The 25,923-nt window shown below is 42.7% G+C and overlaps 1 protein-coding gene and 1 pseudogene across 4 annotated transcripts in view; both read left to right on the forward strand.

Annotated features, from left to right (window-relative positions):
* The window catches only part of LHFPL2 (LHFPL tetraspan subfamily member 2), a 129,323-nt gene extending 103,680 nt beyond the window's left edge, over positions 1-25,643 (forward strand). For all 4 annotated transcript variants that reach the window (XM_074856758.1, XM_074856755.1, XM_074856757.1 and 1 more), the window contains 2 exons: positions 6,661-7,447; positions 21,627-25,643. In XM_074856758.1, coding sequence (XP_074712859.1) covers positions 7,018-7,447; positions 21,627-21,883 — 687 coding nt within the window. In that variant the 5' untranslated portion in view covers positions 6,661-7,017 and the 3' untranslated portion in view covers positions 21,884-25,643. The remainder of the gene's footprint in view (positions 1-6,660; positions 7,448-21,626) is intronic.
* LOC141938165 (uncharacterized) lies at positions 22,580-25,643 on the forward strand (annotated as a pseudogene).
* Positions 25,644-25,923: the final 280 nt, after the last annotated feature.

Raw genomic sequence — 25,923 nt, forward strand, 5'->3', positions numbered from 1 at the left:
GATTTTTGATGTGATGTGTAATTTTCTCTTGAGATAACAACAATAGAAATACTACACATTAGCTTTCCTTAGCCTCATAGGTTTTAATAAATTTTGGAATTGCACAAGATCTTGAGTAAGTTTTCAAAACAATGTAATGGCTGTAGGTTTAAGGAATTTTGTAAGTCAATAAATATGGAGCAATGGAACAAATCTCTTGCTTGAGAATTTGTCGTTCAGAGGAGATGCTGGAAATCTGAGTTAGCTTGATCTCCTCTTAGTGGGGGGGCAATAAGCAAAGTTTTGGCTGGATGAGGGAAGAGGGAAATAAGTCCTGTGTTTAAACCTCCCGGGCAGTTGGTCTGAAAGTTTGGAAACTCTCATTCTTCTAGTGATTTTTCAGTGATATAGTGACCCCATTAAAGTCAGTGGGAGTTTTGCCACGGCTTTTAATGAGGTCAGAAAGAGAATAGTACATTTCAACTGCTTCTTTTTTAAAGTTGGAAATAAGTTTTATATTCATTTCTTTTACAATGATGTATTCTAGAAACAAATCCACCTGTAATTAGATGTCATTTTCCATAGCATGACAGGAAGAAACCCAGTTGCAAAATGGGATGGAATTACCATCTCGAGCTGCCTCAGGAGAACAACAGTCACTGTCAACATTTTTTGTTGTTGTTTATGTATTTATTTTTTACTTGTTGGTGTACATAGAATTCAGGCATTTGGGCACATAAGGGATAGTTTAAGATTTTACATCTACAAGCTCTGCCTTTGCTAGGAAGTGGCTGAAGTAAACGGGGCAGAATTCAAATGAAAGGCAAGGAAATAGGGATTACATTAGGATACTTCAGTGACTTTTAACTATTTTACAAAATATTTTATTTATATTTCACATCTTACATTGTGCCAACAGGAACAAGATGTAATGCATTGTAAATCTACATTCCTTCTATTACTAGTGAAATGCATCTGTCTATGAACAGTATGGCATGATTTCAACAGCCTGTCACAATAATGCACTCATTAATATGCCTGTGCAGGTTTATAACAGTTAAATATTTACGAGATATGCAAATGTTTGCTCTTGGTCTTTAATTCACAAGTGACAACTAATCAAAGCTTTGTCTTCTGTTGTTCAAGTAAAAAGCTCTGCTCTGGAATGTTGTTTTAGTAGGCAATAATTTGATGAAAATACGAAGGTGGATGGAAGGGGAGGGAATCCTTTGCTTATTCTCTGCTGTTTGTCTGAAGCTGTGCAGCCATTTCAGTTTTAAAGCACCTTCTTGGGTTTTGTTATCTGACCCTGAATATTTTTGATGACTTTGAAATGTTTTGCATGTAAAAAACAAAACAAAGACACGCTTAAGTATCAAGTGTCCTTTCCTCTTCTTGGTCCAGGTGTTTCCCGTGGTAAGCATGCACTGCTTACCAGAAACCAGTGCCAGCAGAGCTCCTCGTGGTCTGCAGAGAAAGCTTACTCCAAACCTTTTGGGGCAACTTGTCTTTCCTTAAGTACTAATCCTCATCCCTGTTCTCTTGTGATGGGATTGTGATGAACGTACCTTTTCTTACGTTTTCAAGTCATCTATAAGTGTGTGGGGATAAAAATGCAGAAGTGCACGTTTAACAAGGTGGGTTGGTGTTCATGGTGGTATCTCCTGAGAAACGCTACTTGGTGTGTGGTCCACTACTTTGAAGACTGAGTGGAAGTCGGGAGGAGCCTGCCCTCTCCTGCTGGGCAGCAGCTCCTGAAAGAACACACCTCCTGTGAGGGGACCAGGTGGAAGGAGAAGTTTCTTTACTCACATTTATCACTCACCTAGAAAATGAATAATCTCTAATGCTCATCCCGCATTGTCTAAGTGTTGTCCCTCCTGCCTCTGTAGTTTGGTGGCTGCCTCACTCTGCCAGGCAGGGTGAGCTCACAGTTGACTGACTTGCTTGTCTAGCAACGCCTAAGGATGGAAGATGCATAAAGCGAGAGCTCAGGTCGACCTGGGTGGGGGTCAGCTTGTGGTAATTGAGTCTTAGTGTGTGTGCCTTTTTCTGTTTGTTTTACATAGTGAGTCTGCAAACATCAATATAAATAGGAGCCACTTCCACTCTCACAGTTCAAAGCATTTTCAGTGTTTGTAACTGTTAACAAACAATGTTTCAGAGAAAACAGAGCCCAGGCTTCCAAGGTTTGCACATTTTTGGTTATGAGATGCTCAAGTTTGTGTATTGTAAACAAGGTTTAGAAACTGCTCTGCATAGTTGCGCTTTGGACTGTAGCAAGCTTCAGAAGAAAATGTCTAATTGTGCCTGGATTTATTTTATAAATTGGGACCGTTTCAGCAGTCTGTGTGGCCTTCCATTCAGCTGTTTGTTTAAGCCAAGCCAAAGGCCCCTCATCTAAAGATGATTTATTCTTGCTCTTGAGCTGACAGAACCAGGCTGGGAAGGGTAAAAGCTGGGTTTAGTCTGAGCCCCTGTCTTCAGTCAAGCCATAAAGAGAGCATGAAGGACTGGCCATAACATTGTTCTGGAAGGTACTTGCGGGTCTTTTGTAAGTTGCTTGTAGGACACCTTTTAAAAATAAACAGCCATGGTATGTGATTGACTCAGATTTGAACTCAGATAGCTGTTCCTTCCTATCTGCCCTGTATGCCAAAGCAAAGCCCTGCAGCTCAACATCTCTAAATTCAAAACCTTAATTCAAATATTATAATTTTGATCAGCTTCTGACTTTCTGGTTTTGGCAGTATAAGCAAAATGGAGACAAGTGTGTTTCTTTATCTAGTTCAGAAAAATAGATATCATTTATTTACTTAACATATAGCAATGTTGTGTAGTAAAAGGCAACAGCTGGATAGTCTTAGCTAGAGATGTGCAAGTATAACTTGAGGCAGAGTGTATGGCTGTCAAAATTGCGTCTAAAGAGGAAGAACATTTTAGTGATATTTTAAGCTGGTTTGTTTTGATAGATTAAAACAACCAAAATATTTTTGCATTCAAGAACTCAGTTTTATTCTCTCTGGATGCTGTGAGGATCTGATGTTCTCACTGACGTCTTTTCACTGTGTTAGACTTCATTTAATGCAGAGCCTGACCATGACCATGGTTCAGGGAACAGAGAAATGAGGCTGAAGGTTTAGTTTTGACCCATCCAAGAGCTGTGTTGTCCAGCCGAGGAACAGTGCCTTGTTTGGTGGGGTGGGATGGTGCTGCCAAGACCCTCACTCTGGGAAGCTGCTGTGGTGTGTGGCTCACATGGTGCTTGGGGTGTGGGTCTGTTTCCCTCCTGGGGCACCTGCTTCCCCAGCTTAGATGGCCTCCTTCCATGCTTGTACAATTGAATGCAATAGTAAAAATAAGGGGAGGCCCAAATGACTAAGGGGCGAGCCTACTTTTTGTAGTCTGCTTCCTCAGCGAGAATTATTTTGAATGTGTTAAGATGAAAGGGGTTAGAGAACCATTGTATGTTTTGAATTCAGGCTGTCAGAGCAAATATTTTGACAGTCGGTCAGAGCTGGATATTGAGTGGCGTGCTGTAAAGAACATACAGTCCTGTCATGGAGAAAACTTGCCAAGGGATGGGAAAGTGAGAGGAGGAATAAACAGCCAGTTTTCAGCCTTGCAAGGACCTAGCTTGAGTTTCTGTTGAGCAAAAATGGAAGAAAAGGGGTGAGCAGAGTCCTGGAGGGAAGCTTCATGAAGCACAGTTATTTAGCAGTATTTAGTAGCTGGAAAGGCTTCAATGTATGGCACAAACATGCTGTTGGAGCCATGTGAGAATTGCTTAGGTTCATTTGGAAACTCAAGGTGGGGTGTGTTGGAAGGAAGAGGTTAACTACACAAACGTGTCTGAACTATTAACTTATCTCCAGTACTTTATCTGCGAAGTCTCAAAGAGTAGAAGTGCCCCTGCCCCTCCTCGGGTCTATGCACCATCCTACTTAATATGTTTCTGTCTGTCTGTTCACAAAAAGGAGTTGTAGGAGAGTGACCCCTGCCCCTCATCTGGTCTCGCCATCCTCCTTCATGTGTTTCTGTCCATCCGTTCTCACAAAAAGGAGTTGTGAGTGGCACTGCCATTTGAGGGCATCACTAGTGCAAGAATAAATTTATGAGAAGTTCTCCCATGAATAAGTGTACATTGCTCTGGAGACACTTTTTGTACCAGAATGAAGTACTCGTTACCTAGGAAAAGCCAAATTATGAAGTTTTCATTGGAAAGCAAAATATATTCTGTTGAACTGTCGTTATCAATGACATTTACTAATTTTTAGGTGCGGTGAAGTTTTCCTGTGTTGCAAAACAGGGAAGTGTATGTTCCAGTGAAGTCCTGACATTTGACGTGACCTCCATATCATCTTTAGATAGGCTATTTTGCTTAGGCAGTGACTTTGTTACTGCAATTTATTCTTGTACTTGCATTTCAAATGGAAAAGAACCCCTTTGGTCTTTACTTCTGATTCTAATATGGCATCCCACATTTGTTACTAGTGCCATGTTTTTGTGGCTGCCAGTGTTCATCTGGAATTTCCACCTACTTAAGTAAATATGAACTTTGTTCTCATCTCTGTTCAATAAACAGTATTTTATGTTCAGAAAGTACAGAGTAAGCAGTAACAGCTGTGATGGGTGTTCAACTCCTGTGCCCCTTGCACCTCAGTTGAAATCCTGGAATCACAAAGATGAGGAGTTCACATGGGTGTGGTGCTTGCACAGAAATACAGATTCTAGAGCTTTTTGGAATTTCTCTTAAAAAATAAAGACATTTTGTATTAAATTCTCTTTAATTGTGCAGATGACATCAGAAGAATGTAGGTTTGTATTGGACATTTCCTACATTCCAGTTGTTATTTAAAGTGGAAATACTGAGAGAATTAACTTTTTTTTTGGCAGGCTGACACGTCAGCTCTCTGTTATGACAAAGGGTGTATTTGAGTCATCAGTATGTCAGGTTGCTTAAAAACTTAATGCTTTCCCCCAAAAATGGAAAATGAGCTGAACTGTTATCTCAGTATGGCTAAAAGCAGAACTAAATATGTTTTGCCTTTTTCTAAGGCAATGCTGTAACATCAAACTAAAGACGACCAAATTCAGTTGTTGGCCCAGCAGCTTAAGTCTGTGTATTTGCTAGTACCAGAGGAGTCTGTAGATCTAAATGAGGAAAAGAAATGCGGATAAAATCTTGTGGATGATTCACTACAACTAGTATAGGAAGGAGTGGAAATTGCTGGATGAAGTTCTGAATGTGCTGAAGTTGTGGGTGTGTGTTCCGTTTCGCGTTCAGTGGGACTAGGATTCAACCACTGGGCTTAAAACTCCTAAGAAAGTAAATACCAACCCCATGACAAAGCTAAAAAAAAAAATAAAATTGGGGATGTCTGTTTTTCGGGTGTCTGCTGACCCCTTTCTATTTGGCAGCAGCGCAGCAGTGAGGTCCAGATCTGGTTCTCGACTCTCTTGCCTCCAGTTCAATGTCAGTATTTTGTTTTTTGTGAGGAAAACTTGGAAATGCTACATTCTCATCACAGAGGGGGTAAAACATGAGGGCATTCCTGCTCCCACCCTTGCTTTCAGACGACATAGTTTCAGTTCAAGCTCAGAGGTGTGTGAGATTAACCCGTCTGTTATTTTGATGCCAGTGTTTGGGTATGAGTTAAAAGTATAGTGATCTCTGATTGCCTCTTGTACTAAGTGTAACTCTGGGAATGTCATCAGCTACTGTTGAAAGGCAGCATAAATGCTTGGGGAAAGCTCTGTGGAACATTTTGCTGTAGTCCCAGCATGCACAGGACTGTAGAAGGGGGGAATTGAGAGGAGTCAGGAAGCTCAAGGCTGACTAGCAACTCTTCTCAGTGGGGCTCTTGGCCACTGGACAGCAACTGGAGTGTTTTTCCACAGATTCCTGTTTACAGTGGCTAAGTCACCAGAGGCTGCCAGTGTTGGCATCAGGTCATGATGAAATGTGTGGCATACTTGCAGGCAGGTTGCTTTTCTGAAACACTGGTGGATACAGAACTGGCTGGATACAGAACCCAGAGAAGTGCCGCTCCTGCAAAACCCAGGCTTCAAAGGGGTGGGCTGTGTCACCACATCGCAGGGCAGGCTGTCCCCAGCTGCAATCCTGTTTGTCTCCTCTGGAGGCTGGGTTTGACTCAGCTGCAGTCAGCAGAAGCCCAGGAGGTTGGAACAAGGTTCCTTCGTTGCCCCGTGCACCCAGGTGCCCGTGGCATGTGGAGCTGTATCTGGCTTCCTTCCCAAAGGAGTGCCGTGCTGCCTCCCCAAACTGAAGGCAGGAGCCTTATGCCTGTGAAACTGCTTGAACGTGTTCAAACATTTTGCTGGGTAACTGCCAGCAACCTTGGTAATTTCTAGCAGAGGAAGATGATGGGGGCGTGGTGGTAGGAGTAGGTGGGACCGCTGGGTGTTACTGAGACCTTTGTTGCAAAGTGCTTGACAAACATGTGCAATGGGATGGGACAGAGCAGATACCATGTGTAAGGCCGGGCAGCGAGATTAATCACTCCCTTGGGGCAAACCCGGGAGGTTTCCGGCAGGCTCTGTTTGACAGACCCTTGTTAGAGTTTTTGGATGTGTTTCTGTGCAAGATCTTGGCTTGTTGTGGGGTTGGAAAGGAAGACTTTTCTCACTGCTGATGTGTTGTCTCTTTTTTTCTTGTAGGTGTGTGATGTCAAACAGTGGGCAGTCCTTGCAGCCTCCCTCGCCAGCCTTCAGCATCATGTGCCAGTATGAATATTAAGAAAGAAAAGTGTACTTCAGAGCTCAGCATCCCGGAAAGAAAAAAGGAGAAACTAAACAGAGAGATCAAATGACTGCACTGCTTGCAAAACTTGGGGCTGTTCACTTTTTCTCCTGAGAAATTTCATCTTGGCCTTTATGAGAGAGCTGAAAGAGCAGGCAGAGCAGCCACAGTGATTTTCTTAGGATCCTTTTTTTCTTCCTTAATTTAATTTTTTCCCCCTTGTGCCTGGATTTTAAGACTGTCAGCTGCACTGATCACAAGCACTGGACATCAATATGTGTCATGTCATTGTAACATGTCGGTCAATGCTATGGACTCTCCTGAGTATTGTGGTGGCTTTTGCAGAGCTCATTGCTTTCATGAGTGCAGACTGGCTGATTGGCAAAGCAAAGCCTTCAAGCTCTGAGGATGTGGACAACAGAACGGGGGGGTCGCAGGAGCCTTACCACCCGACATTGGGCATCTATGGGCGCTGCACCAGAATCTCCCACATGCAGCTTTCTAGACGAGACACGCTTTGTGGTCCTTACGCCGAAAACTTCAATGAGATTGCCAGTGGGTTCTGGCAGGCAACCGCTATTTTCCTAGCCGTGGGAATCATGATTCTCTGTGCCGTGGCATTTGTGTCTGTCTTTACTATGTGTGTGCAGAGTATTATGAAGAAAAGCATTTTTAATGTCTGTGGGCTGCTACAAGGGATTGCAGGTACGTGTACTTTGAGAGCAACTAAAGATTTTAATTTTGGGGCCATTCAGCTGAAGAAATACAGTGATTCTGTCCTGTTTACAGACAGACTGCATTAGGCAGACCCAAAGCAGTTTTACATGCTGGTGTTTATTCAAACACAACTGAAATTTATAGCTACACAGCATGTAATACATTGACATTGGCATTAGAACTGCAGCCTGATGTGTGCCAGAATGAACTGACCAGTCTTGCTTTTGTTTGCTATTAAGTTTTTTCCCTCTGAATTTCTTTCGGTAACAAAAACTTCTCTCCTTTGTTACCAGCAGAGAGCAAAGTTAATACTCACATTAAGGCAGTCTACCTCCCTCTCGCTACTTTAGTAATTTTTCCATGGACCAAAGGCAGTTTTCTCAGTGTCTCAGAGGCTTCATGACTGTGGTGAGAGCAAAAACCACCCCAGGCAATAAGAACAGCCTGCAGTTGCACACCCAGTTCTCCAGCATTTCATGCTAAGCAGCCTCCTTCAAGGCTGTGAGCTTGACAACGATACCTTACGATAAACCCTTCCTTTAGCCAGCTTATTGTTCAGCCACAGTTACAGTCCAATAAGCTTATCTTTTCACTGTCCCAGTATCAGCTGTGCTTTGCCTGAAAAGATAAATCGGTTCTAGAGATTTGGTGTTTCTGCTTAAACCCATGGATTTTACAGAGATTAAATGACTGTTAGTAAACGAACACGGGACAGCCCTCGTTAGAGAAGTACTTGGCTTTCTGTACTCACCAGCGAGCCCTGGGGAGAACCTGTCCCAAGTGCAGGTCTTCATCTTTTGTGTTCTCTGTGTGTGGTCATCTGGAGGAGGAGAGCGGTCTTCTGCCCTACCTCTGGCAGCCCTCAGAGACCTGTGAGGAGGGAGGGAATGCACAGGGCCGCCTCCTCTTTCCCTCTTGGTGGTGCTCTTAAGCAGATGTTTTCAATTCATAAAATGGTTTCATTACAACAAAAATTAGGAGTTTTAACTTGTTTACTTGAAATGTGAATCTGGCTTCTCTCCTCACCTCCACTGAGGTGGCCAAACACGTCTGTGGTGGCTGTACCTAGACAGGAGGTACAATGATAGGTGTTCAAACCTTTATGAAGCTTGTTGATTTAATTTGCTTAGTTGAGATCTAAATTAATCTTACTCTAAACACACATGGGGAAGTAGGCAAAAACTGAATTTGCTTCCTGTTACAGCCCTCTAGAGCCAGTGGTACGGTCCAGGGACCAGCTGACACTGGCTCCTGAAGCACTAGCGCAGTGGCTCTCACCGTCTTCCACTTCATGCATCTTTGGTATAAAGTGTACTGCTTATTTCATGTCACCCACAATGTAAGGTTTGTGCTTGCCTCTGGGGCAGAATTAGATCCCTGAGTTGGTTCAAGATGCTTCTGTTCACGTGATGACATACAATTAGCAGATGAATGTCCTTTAGACAAAAATTACAGGTTTTGCTGTAGTCACTCCTGGTTTACAGAATTTGCCAGAATCAGTGCAAAAGGAAGCAGCTCTGCAGTGCAGATTAAGCCAGGGGAAGATTTTAGCTCCTTGCTTTCTTACTTCAGAAGTAATCCATGAAACCTGTTTTTCAGGAGATGACACTACTTCTTTTCTGTTGGAGGGGTATTTGTATGGGAGAGATTGGTTAGCAGCATAAATAGATGTTTAGCATGTCAGACTTGGGTCTTTTGAAAAGATTACTTACAACTCTGATACCATCTCAAACTATCTAGTTGAACATCCAGATTAGCAGGAAGGAGGTTCTTGTATCTTAAAATACTGTTCTGGAGACCATGTATTTGTGAGAAAATACATGCAAAGACAGTTTTATGTTTTATTATCAAACCAGCTGTACCTGTAAGGGGACTTGTGGCCTCAAGAATTGAACAATATGATTGACAAAGCATTTCTTACATGTTAGAGGACAGATCAGTCCTTTTTGAGCTGTACTCAGCATAGAAGCACTTACCTTCCTATAGTTCAGATAAATGACACAGCATGAAACTGGTAATAGAAAGGTCACGTTACTGAAACCGTTGCTATGAGAAATACGCCTGCCAGTATTTGCAGCCAGGTGCCTTGTGGCTAGCAACTGGTTTTCTCAAGATTAGTTTTATTGGGTCCACTGCTACTTTGTGCCAGTAGCATTACAGCATCTACTTACTTAGTTGAAATTACTTTCCTTATGACTTATCACAGCTGTTAATTTCAACTTTCTCAGTTCCTGAGTTTTGGAAAATGCTTAAGAAAGTTGTTCAAGGACAGTTGTCGGCATGGTTAATCCATACAGGGATTATGATAGCTAGACTAATGCCCTGACCAGACAACAAGATACAACCCTGCCTTAATAATCTTAAGCAGAAGATCATTCTTTCAAATGTGAACAATTATGTTTTTAATAAGCACAGGAGAAGAATTCACAAAATAATTTTGTTTGTCAGCCTGTATCAGTCCAATGTTTGCAACTATGTCAAACATCTCATTTTCAAAGATGAGATGCGCCCATGGTAGAGTCATCTACAGGAACTCAGGATCTTGCAGACTTAATCTCATTTAAAATCTCCATATCTTTGAGATTTAATATAATTAAAAACATACAACAAGTTAATTTATTCCTGGAATTCATAATGAAAAAACAATAACAGACACCGGATACATCTTTTCAGCCTAGCAGCATTGGTTGTGACCTGGATGATGCCTATGGTGAAATTACAGAACAGAAAGCAACATCTCTTCTGTTATGGCCCTTGGACAAATGTGCAAACTCTCATTTAGGTCAACGGGAAGGAGCCATAGATATATCTGGTCCATAGAGGGCTTTTTTTGTGGCAGAAAATTAGAATTACAAAGCCATAAAGGAAGAAAATATGGCTCTTGTTTAAACTCCTGTAATTCCTTTGTTATAGAGCAAGACCTACCACTTATTTTCAGACTGCAATGCCTTTCAATTCTGGAGCTGTAGAAACAGTAAACAGTGGCCCTGGTTTTGGAGATGTTTGAGGATTGTTTCATCTGGAAAAGCATTTTTTCTCTGCAATAGGGAGTGCAAAGAATGGAGCCATGTAATTAAATACATAATTACTACCCAATAGCATGAAGACTAGGCAGACTTTCATTTAAGTGTCTTTATTGGGAAAGTATTCTATTTTTACAGTCTGTGAATCACTTGAAATGCAGAGGCTAGAAGAGGCAGCATGTTACTGCATGGTAGCTGATAAGAATGAATTCAAAGTAAATTTTCACAGTAATTATCTAGTTATAGGAAGTAAATAACTGGTGATCCCCTACTGACCTACCTTCGTATGCATATAGGATAGCTGCATATGTGTTTACAAGCCTTAACTGGTCTTGGGTACTTCACTAAGTAACATAATCTAAACACAACCTGGCCTCAAAGGAGGGTGGAGGGGAGCTTAGGACAGAGCCTAAAACTGGTTCGGCTTCTGTCTCTGACAGTTTCCTTTATAAAATTCATCAACAACTTTTCTTGACTTTTAACCTCTAAGGGCACAGCTGGGCAGAGCTGGCCCCCAGCATCGTGGCTGGGTGGACAAAGCCCCGTGACTTTCAGGTGAGCCACAACCCATTAGCAACAGCCTGACTGCGCACCAGGAGGCAGAAGCTAAATTGGCAGCACATACATTATCTCAACCGCAAAACTTGAGCAGGCCCCTGTGTTTCCTTGTGAGGAGCTATGCCATCACGTGCCTGGGAAGCCTTGGAGAGAGCAGAAAGGAAAGGGTGCTGGTGTGTCTGGAAGGCAGCTGGGTTTGGGAGTTCAGTTTCTGTTACTCCTGCTTTGCCACGTTGGAGTGGGGCTATGTTTCCAGGCAGGTTTACTGAAAGGGGATAAAATCGCTCCTTTTCTCTAAAGTCTTCAGAGTGCTGATGACTTCATCTGGGAGGCCTCTCGTGGCTCACCCCCCTCTCACCACTTTCTCTGTTCACAGTCCACTTGCTTCTAGGTCTAACGGGGCTTGACTAAAGAGGTTTCTGACAGAAGCATGAAAAAAAAAGCATGTAAAATTTGGGTTGCATCAGTCAGGAGTCCTGTGTCCCAAGCCACATGCCAAACAGTGTCTCTGGTTTGGTCAGGTGAATGCATGGCTGCATTTTACTGTCGTGTGGCTTAGCAGGCTGGGCCGCTGGCAGTTACACCTTTAACAGATATATGTCCAGTCAGATGAGGCAGAGATTTGTGTCTTCAAAGGCCACTGCAGGCAGGCCAGGAGCATTAAGTTCCCTTGGCCACTTTGTTGGAGTCTGTCTGCTTGGGCCCAGATGCTGCAGGTTTGGGCTTCCCTCTGTCATCCTGGCACTTTCTCCTCCAGCATTGCTGGGGGATGACTCGGTTTCTTCCTCTCCAGGGTCCTACTTTAGTATTCTCCTCTCATCACCCAGCACTGAGGTTTTCTTAACATTTCACCCTACTTTAGTCCTGCCCAGCATTTCCTCTTGTACCTCTGCTTTATTCTGGGAGGCTGATTTTTGCCACTGGCACTTGTCCTGCTCAGTCCCAAGCAGTGAAGTGTCTTCTACAGTACTTTTCACGTATCTCACAAGCTCTCCCTGCATTCATTCTTCTGTCCTTTCCTTGATTTCTTATTTGTTCCGTTTTATTACTGTTCATGTATTCTGTTCCCTGCTTGGGGAGTTCTTCTGTCAGAAACTACTGCAGTACCTGGGCAATAGTTCAGTTTCAGGAGAGCAGCTTTACCCTCAAATGCAAGGAAACTTCTCCACAATTTTCTAACATGAAGAGGTGAAACCCAGTTTGAAGCCAGCTGTGTCTGTAACAGTCTGTCTTTGCTGCTGGAAGAGTTTGTTTTACATCTCTTGCTCTAAGAAATAGTTTAGCATGTTATATTTATTGGTCATCATTTCATTTTGGGAGCCTGCGTGATTCGGAAGATGGCCTGAGCAGAGTGTGATGGGAACCATCTGAAGGGAAGAGGGATCTGGAGCTACTTGAGGGGGTGTATGAAGTAGGATCTGGCTGTGAAGGGTGGGCTCATGGTGCATGAGGCCATGGGCCCATGTGGCTGCACACCCCTGGCTGCTGGAAGGTAAGGAAGCCATTGGGAGTTGCAGAGCGGGAAGCGGGAGGTCAGCCAGGACGTTCCTCAGTGAGGGCAGAAAACACAGAAGGAGAAGCAAGCTGCTGTGGAGGAGGCATGAGGCTACTAGAGCTCTTTAATTCTTGGAGCATGATGTGAAAGATTATGATAGTTGCAGAGTAGTTTAGGATATTTAGTTGTAGGCAGCAGCGTGCTGTAAAAAAGCATTATTTTATCTGAGAAGGGGCCAAGCTGGCAAACAAGGAAAAAAGCACCTTGTGAGCTCACGTTACTGCCTGTGGATGATGGATGCTGTCGCTCAGCTGAGGAGCCCAGGCAGCAGGAAAGCAGAGCGAGAGTGGTTTTGCCCTCGAAGGCAAGGAAGCTTCTTGTTTGTCTTTCTAAAATGCAGAGCGTGCATTTTTCAAAAAGCATATTTCCTCTTGGATTCAGCTCAGAGTTTTTCTTTTCTGATGCCAGAGTTCTGAATTCTTGGGGTGGGAAGAAAGAAAAAAGGCGGGGGGGGATTTCTAATGGAAATCCTGACAGTCTGAACTGCTTTTGCTGTCTGCGGTACAGTGCTTCCTGTAACCTATATGGCCAAATGCCAGCATGATATCTAATACACACTTGGCTGCTGAAAGTTCAAGTGAAGGGGACTGCTGGGTTGGAATATGCCAGGGAAGGAAAACTGAGGTCAAGTGCTAAATTGCTGTTGAGCCTGAGGGAGAGTATTAGCAACTTCAAAGAAATCAAGTGAAGATTTCAGTGTTTTGTTAGATTTGGTGGTCGGCTCATCTCCTGCCCTACGAAGGTAGGCACATGGGAACCAGTAAAGACACAGCAGATTGCAAAAAGAATAAAAAATTCAACAAAAAATTCAGTGATCAAGTTTGGCAGCTGATTTACTCAGCAGGCATAAATCTCTTCCATAAAATGGTGCTCAGAGTAAGACTCTTACACCACCCACTGAGAAATGTTTTACTGTGGCACATGTGCACACCAAGGTGAGGTCGCTTACCTGTACTGGTGTAGGTGAGGTGCCAAAAACTTCTTTACACCCCTGCCCTGGTGATGTGGAGTAAGAGAGCTCTGGCTGTCCCCTGAGAGGCCAAGGGGATAGCAGGAGGGTAGCAGAGCTCCCTTTCAGTTGGATTTTTGCTTCCAGGCCTCAGAGACAAGACTGATGATGCAGTTTGTATATAGGATGCTGTGGTGGTTTAGGCCCTGCTGTGACCAGAGACCACGCTGCCACTGCCCCTCCCCCACCCTCCAGCCAGACGGGGCAGGGAGTGAAATACAAACCCCGGAGTTGAGATAAGGAGAGGTTTAATACAGCAGTGCAACAACAACAAACCGAACAACAGCAAGAACAGTAACAATAGCAATAACAGTAATAACAATAAACAGAACAAAGATATACCAATACAGCAGTGAGAGGAGCAACATTTGGCTTTTCCCTTATAAGGTGCTTTATCTTGACTTAATTGCAGGGTTAGCATCCGCGGCACAGGAGCCCCTGGTAGTGTGGTGACATGACTCCACATGGCTGATGGCCCTCAAAGAGGCAGTGGTGTCATTTCAGGGCTTGGGACTGATCTTTCTTTGAGTCTCTGCATCTCCCTTCCTCCCAGCTAATGGTCTTTCACCAAAAGCTAATGTTGAATGTGCCCTCCCCTCTCCTAAAAACAGCAGTCTGCAGGCTCACACTTTGTTACAGAGAAGTCCAAGCAGTTAGATCACACCAATATTAAAAAAAAAAACAAACCCTGAATCCCCCATATGATGTCATTCTGCCAAAGCAACCCAAATCAAGCTGATAAACTGACTTATTTTTAGCTTTTTCTGTGAGTAGCAAAATATACTTAATAGTTGAGTCTCCCACCAGTAGCCACCTGCACTGTAGTCCTGTCCCTGTTTCCACACCAAACATCAGTAATGCCATCAGCAGTTTACATATCTTTGCATAGGTTTGGTTATGAATGAGAATCTTTCATGTGCTTAATAAATGGGAAAAGATGCATAAGCAAATAGTATAGTTAATTTATTGTTGAAAAGAGTAGGGATCTTATCCTATTCCTCAGTTTGGGGAAGGCAGTGGTTAGGGAACTGCTTTTTCTTCCAGTAACTGCTTACCCTTATTATGACCCTGAGACAATTTTAAACAGAAAAAAAAAAATATATGTTCAGGTTCTGAGCCATCACCTGGTTATAGGTTTAAATAATTCATTCTCCTGCCTCAGCTTGGGGTATCCCAGGTATGCAGAAATCTGTACATGGCTGCAGTCCTTCACAGTGACTGCAGGTATGGAGGGATGGACCTTGCCTTGGTGCACTGCCCACTGGCAACCCTCCCTAGCCTCAACAGCCATGCTTCTAATTTATCCCAAATCCCCTCTGCTTGTGCGAACCTGCATTGAGTGTGGTGTCCAGGTAGGCTTTTTTAAACACTGATCTTAATGTTATGAATTTGTCTTTTGTTTGTTCTGCAATGTTTCCAAGTGAGCCAGAGGCTGTCTCCAAGGCACTAGGGTGTTGCAGAGTCTCCCCCTTCTTTTTGGGCAAAGACCTTCTTGCCTCTGGTCAGCTGCTTGCATACAGTGGGTCTACAGTCATCCAGGGGGATGGAGAGCAGCTGCAGAGGCAGGTCTGGGCCCTGTGCTGCGGGTACTGTAACCAGCACTCCCTTCAGTGTCCCCACACCACCCTCACCCTTTTCCTATAGCCAGTGTGGAGTGCTGAGACTAGCATGTCAGCTGGCCTGAGCCTGCCTCGTTAGCTCTCCTCTGATTAAAATGGGATTACTGAATCATTTCACAGGGCTGAAGGTGTCTGTTACACAGCTGCCGAGTAGGAGACTGTCGCTTTGGTTGTCTGTTAGAGGATGAATTGGTCAAAAGCACGCAAACGGCAACCTGGTAGTATTCCTGCTGCGTAGGGGTTTCTCAGGGAAAGTTTGCATATAAGAAAGCCTCCTTGGGTTAAGCTAGCATAGTACATTAGTACAAATGCTTTACAGATTAAATTGTTCAGGTATTCAGGTATCATATTGATACATTTGGAAATAGGAGCAATAAAGGCAGGATTATTTTGCCTGGCTGGTGCTGAGTGTTAACCTCCTGTGGTTGCACAGAAAATGAGAATGACCAGGATCACTGCCACTGAGGAAGCAACCTGCCTGCGCTGCCTGCGTGGTGTTGTGCAAGGCTAATCCCTCCCCGCCTTTACCCTTTTCCTCTTAAACGTTCTTACTTGGTTGTGCTGCTCTATGGGAGCCTGTTACAGTGCCACCTCATTGATCACAGCTGCTTAATTTCCTGTTTCTTCAGCAGTATTTAAAAGCTTTTTTGCTATTTTGCTAGGAAATGAGAAGATAGTTTCAGGTTTTGCAATGGAAATTGGCTTTGTTAGTATATGCTCTTGTTTAATATGGCACAACAGCAGCTGCACAGGAGACTGTCAAAACTAAATAGCATGCCTTCACTTAACTAAACAAGCATCTGCCTAACCCCTGTCTTGAGGGTTGCTTCCAAGGATGGAATGAAAAAGCTTTTACTCAGATCTGACTCCAGCACATAATGTGACAAATGCCCATAACGATAGACTGGTCTGTTGGTTTTCCACGATGTTAGCCTGGCAGTGCCACTGCAGTGTATAAAAACCGGAGAAGCAATTGCTTGCTGCAGTTTCAGGCCCTTAAAAGGGAAAAATCTCTTGGTGCACAAATACAAAAAGGCTTCTCCTATAGAAAAAGCATTACAGAACTGTGCTCAGAAACATCGTTGCACAGCAGTGCAGTCCGCTATATTTATATAGATAGTGCACAGTATGCGTTTGCTTTGGTGTTTTTGGAGAAAGGGGTTGCTTTTACATCATTTGAATATGGAACTGCTGTTCTAGGTTAACAGGTTGTGTGGTAATCAGGAAATATATTTTAGTCTAATAATAACAATAAAATCTAAATCTCACCTAAATTCTGTATTTCTTAAGGCTTCTTTTTGAAAGCGGGTAATTAGGGACTGATAATAAAATGTTATGTGGGCAAATTTGCCTTCAGTGAAAGATGGGAGAATGTTCTCTGCTGACACACTTATACCAAAGAGTTGTAAATGAGGTCTCTGGATAGAAAAGTAATTGAAATAGTTTTCTGTTGTCATTCCTAGGCATTTAGCAGCATTGTGTAGCATTCCTTCAGACCTCTGTTTTAAGTAATCCTAAAAGGAAAGGTAATGGTGAGCTGGCAACAACTAACAAAAAGGAGAATGTAATTCTGAAAAATTATCATACTGCTTTAAAGAAGAGGGATAGAGCTAATTAAGAAGTAGGAACAAGAGTATGTGTACAGCAGAAGCTGCACTCCCAGCAGTGCAGCTGTGATCAGAGTGGGGGTTAAATCTAGAACAGAGCAAGCCTGAGCTCTTCCAGCCAGTAGAGGAATACAGTGGAAAACAGCTGGTAATGTTTTCCAAATGAATTTGTTCCTCCCAGCAGGAGGAACAAACAGCAATAATTCTACAGGTAGATTAGCTGAGAGTTAAAACTCTCAATTACTGTGTGTCAGCATGACGAACTGAAAGGATTCACTGCAGAAAACTTCTTCAGACAGAGTACTTGATTTTTGTTCTGTTCTTTCTCTTGAAGATTGGCTTCTCTTCAAAGACACTGAGACAAGAGCAAAAACTGAGTTATTAAGAAAAAGAAATCTCTACCATTAATATTTATTGTCCTGCCAGATACATCTCAAGGCAAACTGTTGACAGGAGATAATTATTGCTTTATCAGGTTATGCTGACATAAAATCATACAACACAAAATTGAGCTTTACACTATTATGGCTAACAAAAGCTTAAGTGCTTTAATCTTAATTTACAGCATTAGATGGCTTAGAAAGCCCCGCAATACAGATTAAATGCAGAAGTATATTTGAATGAGTCAAGTGTAAGAATAACTGAATCAAATTCAAGGAACCTAGTTAATCCCAAGAGCAACTTTTATACATGAATTTGTAGATTGTACTAGGAGCTGGTCTTGTGTTCCTGTGCGCTCTGATTATAAATGAATGCCACAGGTAAGGCGCTTGGCTCCCCTTTTCAGTCCCTTGTAAGCTCCAGGCCATGTTCTCTGCCATCTTTCATTCACTGGCAAGATACCCAGCTCCTGGCTTCGTGCAGCCATCCGCTGCCCTCCTCCGCCTTCCCCCTGGGGACTATTTAGAAAACAAAACCATGCACTCCCATGCTGCTTTGTGCTGTCCACAAGCAACTGAAAACCCACTTCTCTTCCTTCAACATTTTTCTCAAGACTGTCTTGTTGCAGAGGCAGTAAAAGAAAAATTGGTAACCGACAGGCTATAGATTTGATGAAGCTATTGCCAGTATGCTGTTTGGGGTTATCTCACTTGGGCCTTGTGCTCCATCTCCATGTGTCTTGTCTGAAAAGCAGATTATCAGCTACTGGAGGCAGAAACTGTGAGCCGAGTTGCCAGGCTCTGTGGTAATGCAAATAAATAAGCAAAACAAGAGAGCTGCAGGCAGGCGAGCCCCAGGGACTGAGCAGCAGCTACAAAAAGGCGGGGATATAGGCAGTTAAGCTTAAGCTTCTATCAAAGAAGCAAAGAGATGTTAAGGGACCTGACCAGGCTCTGCCCCATGGACGCCGGTATGAGAAACAAGCACTGAGAATTTACCATGTTTTTTCCCCTTGTACATTGTCTTGCTACAGACTGGCCCATAAGTGGTTTTTGCTCAAATGCAGCTGCTTGCACGTGTGTTAGATGTAGCTCAAGGCTACACTGATAGCTGTAGAAACAGCCCTCTGGTATATCTTATCTTGTTCTTTCCACATCGGCATTTTTGCTTCCCTTTCCTCTGCATCCGTGTTCCCAGGAGCAGAGAGCTGGTTCTTTTTCAGGGATCTCCGAAAGCTGCTGCTCCAGTTACAGGTAGTTGGACAGTTAAGTGCTTTGGATTGCTGGCTTCTGCATTAGACCATTAGTTGGTGGGTGGTAAAGCACCTTCTATTTTGTTTAAGGTGCAGTCCTTGAGATGAGCTCTGTAGCCTGTGACTGTCTCTTTTGTAGTTACTGGGAAACCGGAGGCAAAGCTCGTCTGGATCTTTTTACTTGAGCACCCCTTTTGGGGCAGGTAGGGAGAGCCAGGAAGGGATCTCACCACCCTGTGCCGCTCAGCCATTGCTCTGGGTACTGGACGTTTGAGCTGAATACATGATGAGGACTGTGCCTCCCTACTTGTTGTTAGCATGAAATCCAAGGAGTGCCATTTCTGTTGAGGGTATGTTGAATTGGCTTAATTGAATCATCTTTATTCACTTTTCCTAGCAAGTAGGAACCAGGTATTAACAAAATGAGAAATTATGATAAATATTAGTGATAGTGAGAAGAGGTGCATGTCCTGAGAAGCTGTCTGTCTACACTGAAATGGAGTAGTAGAAGGTAGGCTCGGTAGTGAAAACAGTACTTTTTTGTTTGTTTTCATTATGCTAGGCCAGTATAGGCTTCACAAAGTTAGCTATCTGAAGGAAAAATCAGGTAGGACTCTGACCATATTCAAGTCCATAGTTAAAACTTTTCTCTAAGTCTTGTTTTCATCTGTGAGAAAACAGCTGTAGTTTATCAGTTACGGGCTGTAGTCAATATTTCTCCAGGCATTTTCTGTACTCTTAAAAAAAAAAAAAAAAAAAAGTTTTAATTCAGTAAAGTCCTGATGATGACACTTGTCAGCAGTGCTTCAGCCTTTTGGGGGCTGAGTTTTGGGTAACGACTTTTCAACTTGGGGCGTACATACCATGAACCAGTAGCTTTCAGGAGTTGTTCAGTGCTCTAGTTCTAGTAAATAGAGATGGATGTAGCTTCTTAGTCCTGCTTGTGACTCAGCCATAAGCCAGATTTGCTGTTTAACACAGGCTCTCTAGGTTTGTGAGCGATGGAGTGGTAAACTTTAAAAACTTGCTTGTTGGCAGCAGCAACATTGGCATTTCAGATCCAGCTTCTTAATTTGGTGATGGTAATTTTTAACTATCAAAGGGCTTGTGATCGTTAAAAGAAAATGGCAACTGGCCCATACCAGCGTACAGTCAGAAAAATACATAGTATGGTCATGTTGGTTATGCAGAACAGGAAACTAGTGATGAATAGAGGTGAAGGAACTGCTGGTGTTTAGTCTGAAACAGCTGCAGGGCTCAGCAGGATGAAAGCACAGCTTATCCAGGTCTGTCCAAGATAAAGCAATACTTAATGTAGTTTGGCCAATCAGCCAGGAAACACTGCATAAAATTTGTCACTTGGTTCTTAAATGTAAGCAGTGATGAAATCCCTTCACAGAGAATGGATGTCACTCGCTAATGGATTTTGCCGCCCCAAAGAATAATGACATTTAGTTCATTCATGCCATGGTGTTGTGTCATCGTTAGAAAAACGCTGGAGGAAGGACTTTCTTTTGTGAAATGTCTGGCATTCACAGACATTAATTTTAGACAGTTGGATGATGGTTTTTGCATTTTGTGTATATTAACTGCTTACTAACTAGGACCCAACTTTTCTTTCTCAGTGAAGTTTTCTTGCATCAGGCTGAATTTCTTTAAACAAACACGGAAACCTAACATACTGCAGAATAGGCTAGTCCAGCTGAATTGAAGAATATGTGAACAAGACTTTACAGCTGTTCTTGGTAATCTCTTAGTATAGGGAAGAGGACTGTTTTCTATTTTATTACTTTGTAGAAATTTTGCGATTAGATGAAATCTAATGGGTGAACCATCACCATACATAAAAAGTACAACTTTCAGCCCACTTCTAGAAAGTGACAGCACCTTTACCAGCTATTTTTGTCAAGGTGCCAGGTTGCATAAAGGGCTTTACAAGGCATGACAAATAAATAGGTTATGTTTATGGGATCTGGAAGGCTGTATTCATTTTCCGGATAAACTGGTTGTGTTTATGCAAAAACTATTTTTCATAGTTCTTCCTGTTGTTCTGAGTAAAATTTTAAAGAAAACAGAAAGAAAATTTTGATACCTATGAGCTGTCCTGATGTTTAGCTCCTTCCTACATACCTTGTATGAGGGAGGTCTGCTTTTGTGATTTATTTTTAGCAGGGCCCATTAGAGACCACTGTAGCCACTAGCATATTAGGCATTTTGATTAAATCTCTCATCTTTGTGCACAGGCACATCATGTGTGCGTGGACTTTAGTGTGACTTTTAATTTCCTTAATGAAGCCCTCACTGCTTAGATGAAGATTGGCTCTTATAGGAGAGAAAACTATGAATATGGGACAGGCAAAACATCTAGTCTGAGCTTTTTACTTCCAGAGTGAGGCACAGCAGGGTGTTCAAGCAGTTTAACAAGATGGTGAGTTGAGGCTTTTGCTCTGCATGTGCTTGCCTTCTGCAGCAGTCAGTTGCCTATTTAAAGGATCCCAGTGTTACCTGTGCACTGGCCGTTGGTACTTAGATCTGTCTGAGTCTTGACTCCAGAATCCCTTTATTACAAAAGCATCTTACTGAACTGGCAGTATTATTTTTCTACTATGTCGTAATGTGGCCAAATAAGCAGGATGCAGTGTGAGATTTTTTCATATTTTTTTTCTATGCGAGAAAATCAGTGTAGGAGAACTGCAGAGGAAAAATGTTTATGATGAATGACTAAATAAAGCTGAATGAGGCCTAGCAAAACACAAACTCAAAAGTGGATGGAAACATTCCTAAGTATTTGAAAAGTGCAAGTATGAACAGTTGGCAGAAATGCTCGAATATTCTGCAAGCTCTGTATACCTAGCAATAAGGTGTGAAAACAAAGGATGTAGAAGGAATACAGAGATTAAAATTAGGAACTAGGCCATTATCATATGAAATAAGCCTTTCACAAGTAAAACCACAGGATAGCTCCAAGTTTACATAAAACACTGCAATAGTATATACTAGGGAACAATCAGTAAAGGAAGACTGGATGGATGAGGAAGAATCTTACAATCCTGGTGCGTGGGAGTAAGTAGTGACCATGATAACCATTACTACATGCCTTGCATTTTAACAGGTGTTAAACTGATCGTTTGTTAAACTTCTGTCTTTCTGTTTTTATTTCTAGGCCTCTTCCTTATCTTAGGCTTGATACTTTACCCTGCAGGTTGGGGATGCCAGAAAGCAATAAGCTATTGTGGACCTTATGCTTCTGCTTACAAACTAGGAGACTGCTCCTTGGGCTGGGCTTTCTACACAGCTATTGGTGGCACTATTCTGACGTTCATCTGTGCAGTCTTCTCGGCGCAAGCTGAAATAGCCACATCCAGTGACAAAGTGCAAGAAGAAATTGAAGAAGGAAAAAACCTTATCTGCCTCCTTTAAGTCCAGTGGGGAAAAATACCAGCGCCTGGATGTTAATCTGCTTTCCATTGACTGGGCAAGCAGATCCACTTACCTGTTTCTACCATTTGTGTGATTGAGCCCCATGCATTCCAGGCCGGAACTACTGAAATGGTCTTTCTTCCTTGCTGGGCAATGAGGATCAGAGAAAGGATCCCAAAAGCAGAATGTAAATACTTGGGGATTTTTTTAGTTTCATTCTATATTCAGGACACAGTGGAATATATTAATCTGACTGGGAAGGTGAGGAATCATGTGTATATAGCAGGAATGTTGTTGTTGTAACTGACAAATTCTGATTGATCAGATTGCCTTACCCACCTTGGTCACTTTGAAGAATTTGGATTTGAAATAATAAAAGCCAGCACATTTTCTTTTTTTATATACAGAAGAGAAGCCTATTTTAATTAGGCTTTCCTTCCAAGGGCCCCCCCTCACCTGTGAATATTTCACCACCACCTGATTTGGTACCATACTTTTCATTGAGGTGCTTTTTGATACCGAACTTCCTTAAAGTACAGTGCCTTCTCAGATAGTAGGTATATGTTGGAGAGAGCAAAGCTGACGTGATGCAGTTTACACCAGTCTTTAAACATTTAAAAAACTGAGTCCCTGCCAGGTTTCCTTGTCTTGAAGCTTATAGTGCAAGGTGTGTGCCACTTGTTACTTAGCAGGTAAATGGTTTTGTTTCCACTGACTAGACTGAGAAGCTGTTATACTGGCTTTCACCTGATTCTGACAAAATTGTTTGAAATAACTCTTGTTAGAAATATTTCTACAGTCTTATTAAAATGCCTGAAATCCCAAGCAGCTGACAACTCTCCACTGCACAACTGGGCATTATCTTGTGAATGCCAACAGCCTGGCCTGGGCTGTAGCCTCTCCTACAGCTGCAGATCATGTGTTGGACTTCAACAGTATTATTCTTTCTTTTGCCAGTGAAACCTCATTCCTAGTCTACAGATCGGTCTGTCTCATGACCCAGGGCCACATGAGTCCTTAAGAAATTTACATTTTTCAGGAAGTTTTGCCAAATTCTACATGGCTGGGAAGATATTTTTCCTTTTTTAAAAAAACTGCATGTAGTATGGACCCTTTTCCAACTCAATCAGCAGAAATTAAACAGGCCTTGCCACAAATGACATTCCTTTCTTAAAGGCAGTTGGTTGTATTACTTGTGGTGTTGCATCACTTACTAGAACTACTTCTGAAAACAAATTTTACAGGTATTTTGAAAAACAAAGGAGTGATGCAACAGTGCCATAGGAGCATGGGGGATAATTCATCTGAGAAGTAGTTCTAATGAAATACTAAGTGAATTCTAGACTCTTCTTGGTAGTTTTGCATCATCCAGTGACAGTGTTGCTCTGTCACTTCACTGTATAATACGGAGCAGAAGTTCTTGTTTATGCCTGGCCCGTGCCTTAAAGTGTGCCACTAGTTATCTATAGGTATTGAAAAAAAGGGTTGTTACCGTGCAGGTAGCTCGCCGGTTTCAGTACCCTGCTCCCGTCGCTCTCAGTACGAGAGCAGTTCAGCGGCCGCCAGCCCCCGCGGGGTGGGCGCCCCCCTCCGGCGCCCGCGGTGCAGCGCGGCACCCCTCGGCCCGGCCCCCCGCCGGCGCGGGCCCTGCCGCGGGCGCCTCGGCCGCCTGCCCGACGGGCGCGGAGGAGACGGCCGAGCCGCTCTGCAACACGCGAGCTCGGGTTAAAAAGGGATTGTTTGTTTTAACCTAGACTCTTCCTGCGCTCACCTGCTCCTGCAACCCATGCCCCCCCCTAGTCTAGTCTAAAACGGGTAATGCACTTTTCTTTTAAATATTTACTTTTAAACAACAATCCGTGGTCTGGAACCAGTTCTGCCAACTGCCTGCACAAAGCCGGGCTTTAACAAACCGGCCCTGGCGCCGCGCGGTGCCGGCCGCCGTGGGACGTTCCGCCCCCTGCCGGAGCGCGCGGCACGGCGGCGGCCCGGCTGGCCGCGCCCCTGAGGGGCAGGGGAGCTGCCGGGGGGATGCGCGGTTTGAGCTCTCCTCTGGTGGGCAGCGATCCGATGTCCACGTCGCCACCGCCAACGAATCGTGACACTGTGTTAGGGCGAGAAATGCTGCTTTGGCTTCAGCCAAAGTTCTTCCAGAAGGTAGAGAGGGCATATACTGCTTTGGCTTAGAAGTAAACAGTGACCAACCTTCATTTACATTACTCGCTGACCTCTGCTGTGATCTACAGAACACTTAAAAAAATTTAATAGTGCCGCTGTTAAGTACAAAGGCGGTATTTTCAGTGGTATGTTTTGCTTTTGTTTGCATTTATAACCAAGAAGAACCAGCTTTTCTGCTTGTTGCTGGTATACTATCAACTTGCTCTGCAACAACATAATTAACTTATAAGAATATCCATGTTGATCACATAGCACACATAGAAGACAGGCTGGGAAGAAATACAGAAAAAAAAAAAATCAGAATTTCTTTTCTCAGGGTTCTGTTTTTCTAGCAAGTGATAAGATGGTATGTATTAACAGCTTTTTTTTTTTTTTTTTTGGATGAGGTTTTCAGGTATAGGGTGCACTCATTAAATCTGACAGCTTGACAGCTGTTTAAAGTTGTTCCTGAAGTTCACTTCAGCAGTAGCTTTCAAAGATCTTTTGGAAAAAAAGAGAAATCAGCTTCAAGCTAATTTAATTATTTCATGAGGGGGCTGCAGAGTGTAACTGCTTCTTAATTATATGCACTGCCTAGAATCTAGAAGTTGCTGGGGATTTTTTAAAACCTGTGTGCCAGTTAGTTCAATTTAATTTTGTTTTTGTGGTATTGAAGAATTCTTCAAATATCTGTGGTTTGATCAACTTTGTAAACCTGTATTCTGTAAAGTGCCATAGACCTTTTTTTTTTTAATTGTAGCATATTTAAAATATATATATATATATATATATACACAAACTTGTGTGAGATGTGCAATACCAGGAATGGGTTTTGTTGTGGTTTCTTTTTTTTCCATTACTTTTTGCTTTTAAACAAGATATTTGAAAAGGGACTTCCCCAGGAAGGAGTGGCTGGAGTTTTGGTGGTGTGGACAAAAACTTAAGGCATAGAGTAATGCAACAGAATCACTGATTTTGAAGATTAGTACACCACTAGTAACAGCAGCTTAAAGATTTAACAAAAATCTCTTCTATGTTGATTTGAAATACTCAGACCTATGTAATACAAGCAATTCAAATGTGAAGCTGTGTCCATCTCTGGCAATATATAATCTAAAAACTGAAAAGGCTCAGCAAGGTTTCTTAATGTGCTTTATCTATAATGTGGCACTGCAAAAAACACTGCTACTGAGCTGGTTTTGGGTTGTCTATATCACCTTTGTATCTATTTTACTCAATAAAGTTCTCTGGCTTATACGGGATTTTTTTTCAGCCAAATCATTTCCATTTTGCATTGTTACCCCACATCAGAGTATCTCACCTCCTAGTGGTAAACAGAGAGGAGCTCAAGTCTTCCTTGAAAGCAGTGGGTGCTGGTGCCTACCTCAAGGAAAGGACGGAGCCCAACAAAAGCAGAGCAAGGCAGCAACGTATGCACCACAGCCGCTTTGTATAGGAACAGCTAGAGTAGATTTGAGCCATGGTTTATTTGTGGTACTGTTTTTCTGTTCTTGAGTCACCACTATGTACATTTGTTAGCATGAGTGATGTGATGTTATTTTCAATCTAAATTTCAATTAAAATGTGAGTTTTCAAACTTTAACAGGAGTCTGACTACCTTAATTCAAACATACTGGACAAGTTGAGCCACAGCAAGATAGCTTGTAATTGTAGCTTTAATAGCATTTAATATCCCAGCCCACAGATGTTGTCAGAGTTTCAGATTTCCGTCCGACTTAACAATTATTACCACTTACTGATCAATAAGTATGTGGAATTTGTAGCTATGTGTTATATAGTTGCATTAAAGAGACTTTGTAATTGCATACGTCTGATAAATGTTTTTCATTTTGCAACTAAAGAACTGAAGTTCCTTCCTTACG

Source organism: Strix uralensis, chromosome Z, assembly GCF_047716275.1.
Source record: "Strix uralensis isolate ZFMK-TIS-50842 chromosome Z, bStrUra1, whole genome shotgun sequence".
NCBI lineage: Eukaryota > Metazoa > Chordata > Aves > Strigiformes > Strigidae > Strix > Strix uralensis.